This window comes from Sphaeroforma arctica, assembly GCF_001186125.1.
Source record: "Sphaeroforma arctica JP610 unplaced genomic scaffold supercont1.306, whole genome shotgun sequence".
NCBI classification, from domain to species: domain Eukaryota; class Ichthyosporea; order Ichthyophonida; genus Sphaeroforma; species Sphaeroforma arctica.
The window spans coordinates 85,387-86,273 of NW_014040252.1; the positions used below are offsets into that span (position 1 = coordinate 85,387).

The 887-nt window shown below is 40.9% G+C and overlaps 1 protein-coding gene across 1 annotated transcript in view; it reads left to right on the top strand.

Annotated features, from left to right (window-relative positions):
* Positions 1–618: 618 nt before the first annotated feature.
* The window catches only part of SARC_05035 (hypothetical protein), a gene marked incomplete at both ends in the record, with an annotated part of 4,744 nt that continues 4,475 nt past the window's right edge, over positions 619–887 (top strand). The window contains one exon of the mRNA XM_014301123.1: positions 619–789. Within this exon, the coding sequence (XP_014156598.1) occupies positions 619–789 (171 nt within the window). The remainder of the gene's footprint in view (positions 790–887) is intronic.

The following is an 887-nucleotide window of genomic DNA, read 5'->3' on the forward strand; positions in this document are numbered from 1 at the left end:
TACCCATTTAATTCACAAAAGCATGTACCATGGCAGAGAAAGAGAAGGCGATGCACATCTTTATCAAAAATTCCACTCCAACTGATTCACTGAGGTCAATACAGTTGCGGAACAGTCATTAAGTACCTATGCCACACCCATTAGTTGGGGACACGCACAAAGATCATGCAGTCCAGGGCTATTCAGCCGTCAATCAAACAGTCAATCGATATACCTAACCTATTCCAGGAAAAAAAATGGCTATCATTGCAGTCAGCGTATGCAGAGTGTGCGCCCGTGCCAATGTATTGCAATTGTGTTTCGGGCGTGAAGATACGCAACGTCTCTGTTCATAGCCGCCTAAGCCGAGCATTTTAAATAGACACTCAATTCATATAGCAATTCTACACACCTAAAACTCAGGTGTTGACCCCATTTCAGTTAGGAGCATAATTGATAAATATCGGGGAGATTGGGAATCTGATAAGAAATGGGCTATTAAATTCCGAAATTCTACTCGACTTCCAAAACTGTATTTATTTATTTATCTCTCTAGGGTACACATCAGGACATATATATATATATTGATAGGCAATGTATGTAGCGTAGTATACGCACTATTGTTCGTCATACAACTCAATGCTACCGTGTGCAGTAACGGCAGGTAGTCAGCATCGCACTCGTGGAGACTGTCACTTACCGCGCGCCACCATGGTGATGCTCAAGTTAACAATGGTGAAAGGGGACACCAACGACCGCTACCTTTCAGTAACAGAAAAGCGGATCAGCATCCGCAGAGCAAACCCCAAGGTAGGTACCTATATATGTATATATATGTATACGTATATTTATATATATATATATATATATATATATATATTGTGTGTTGTGTGTGTGTGTGTGTGTGT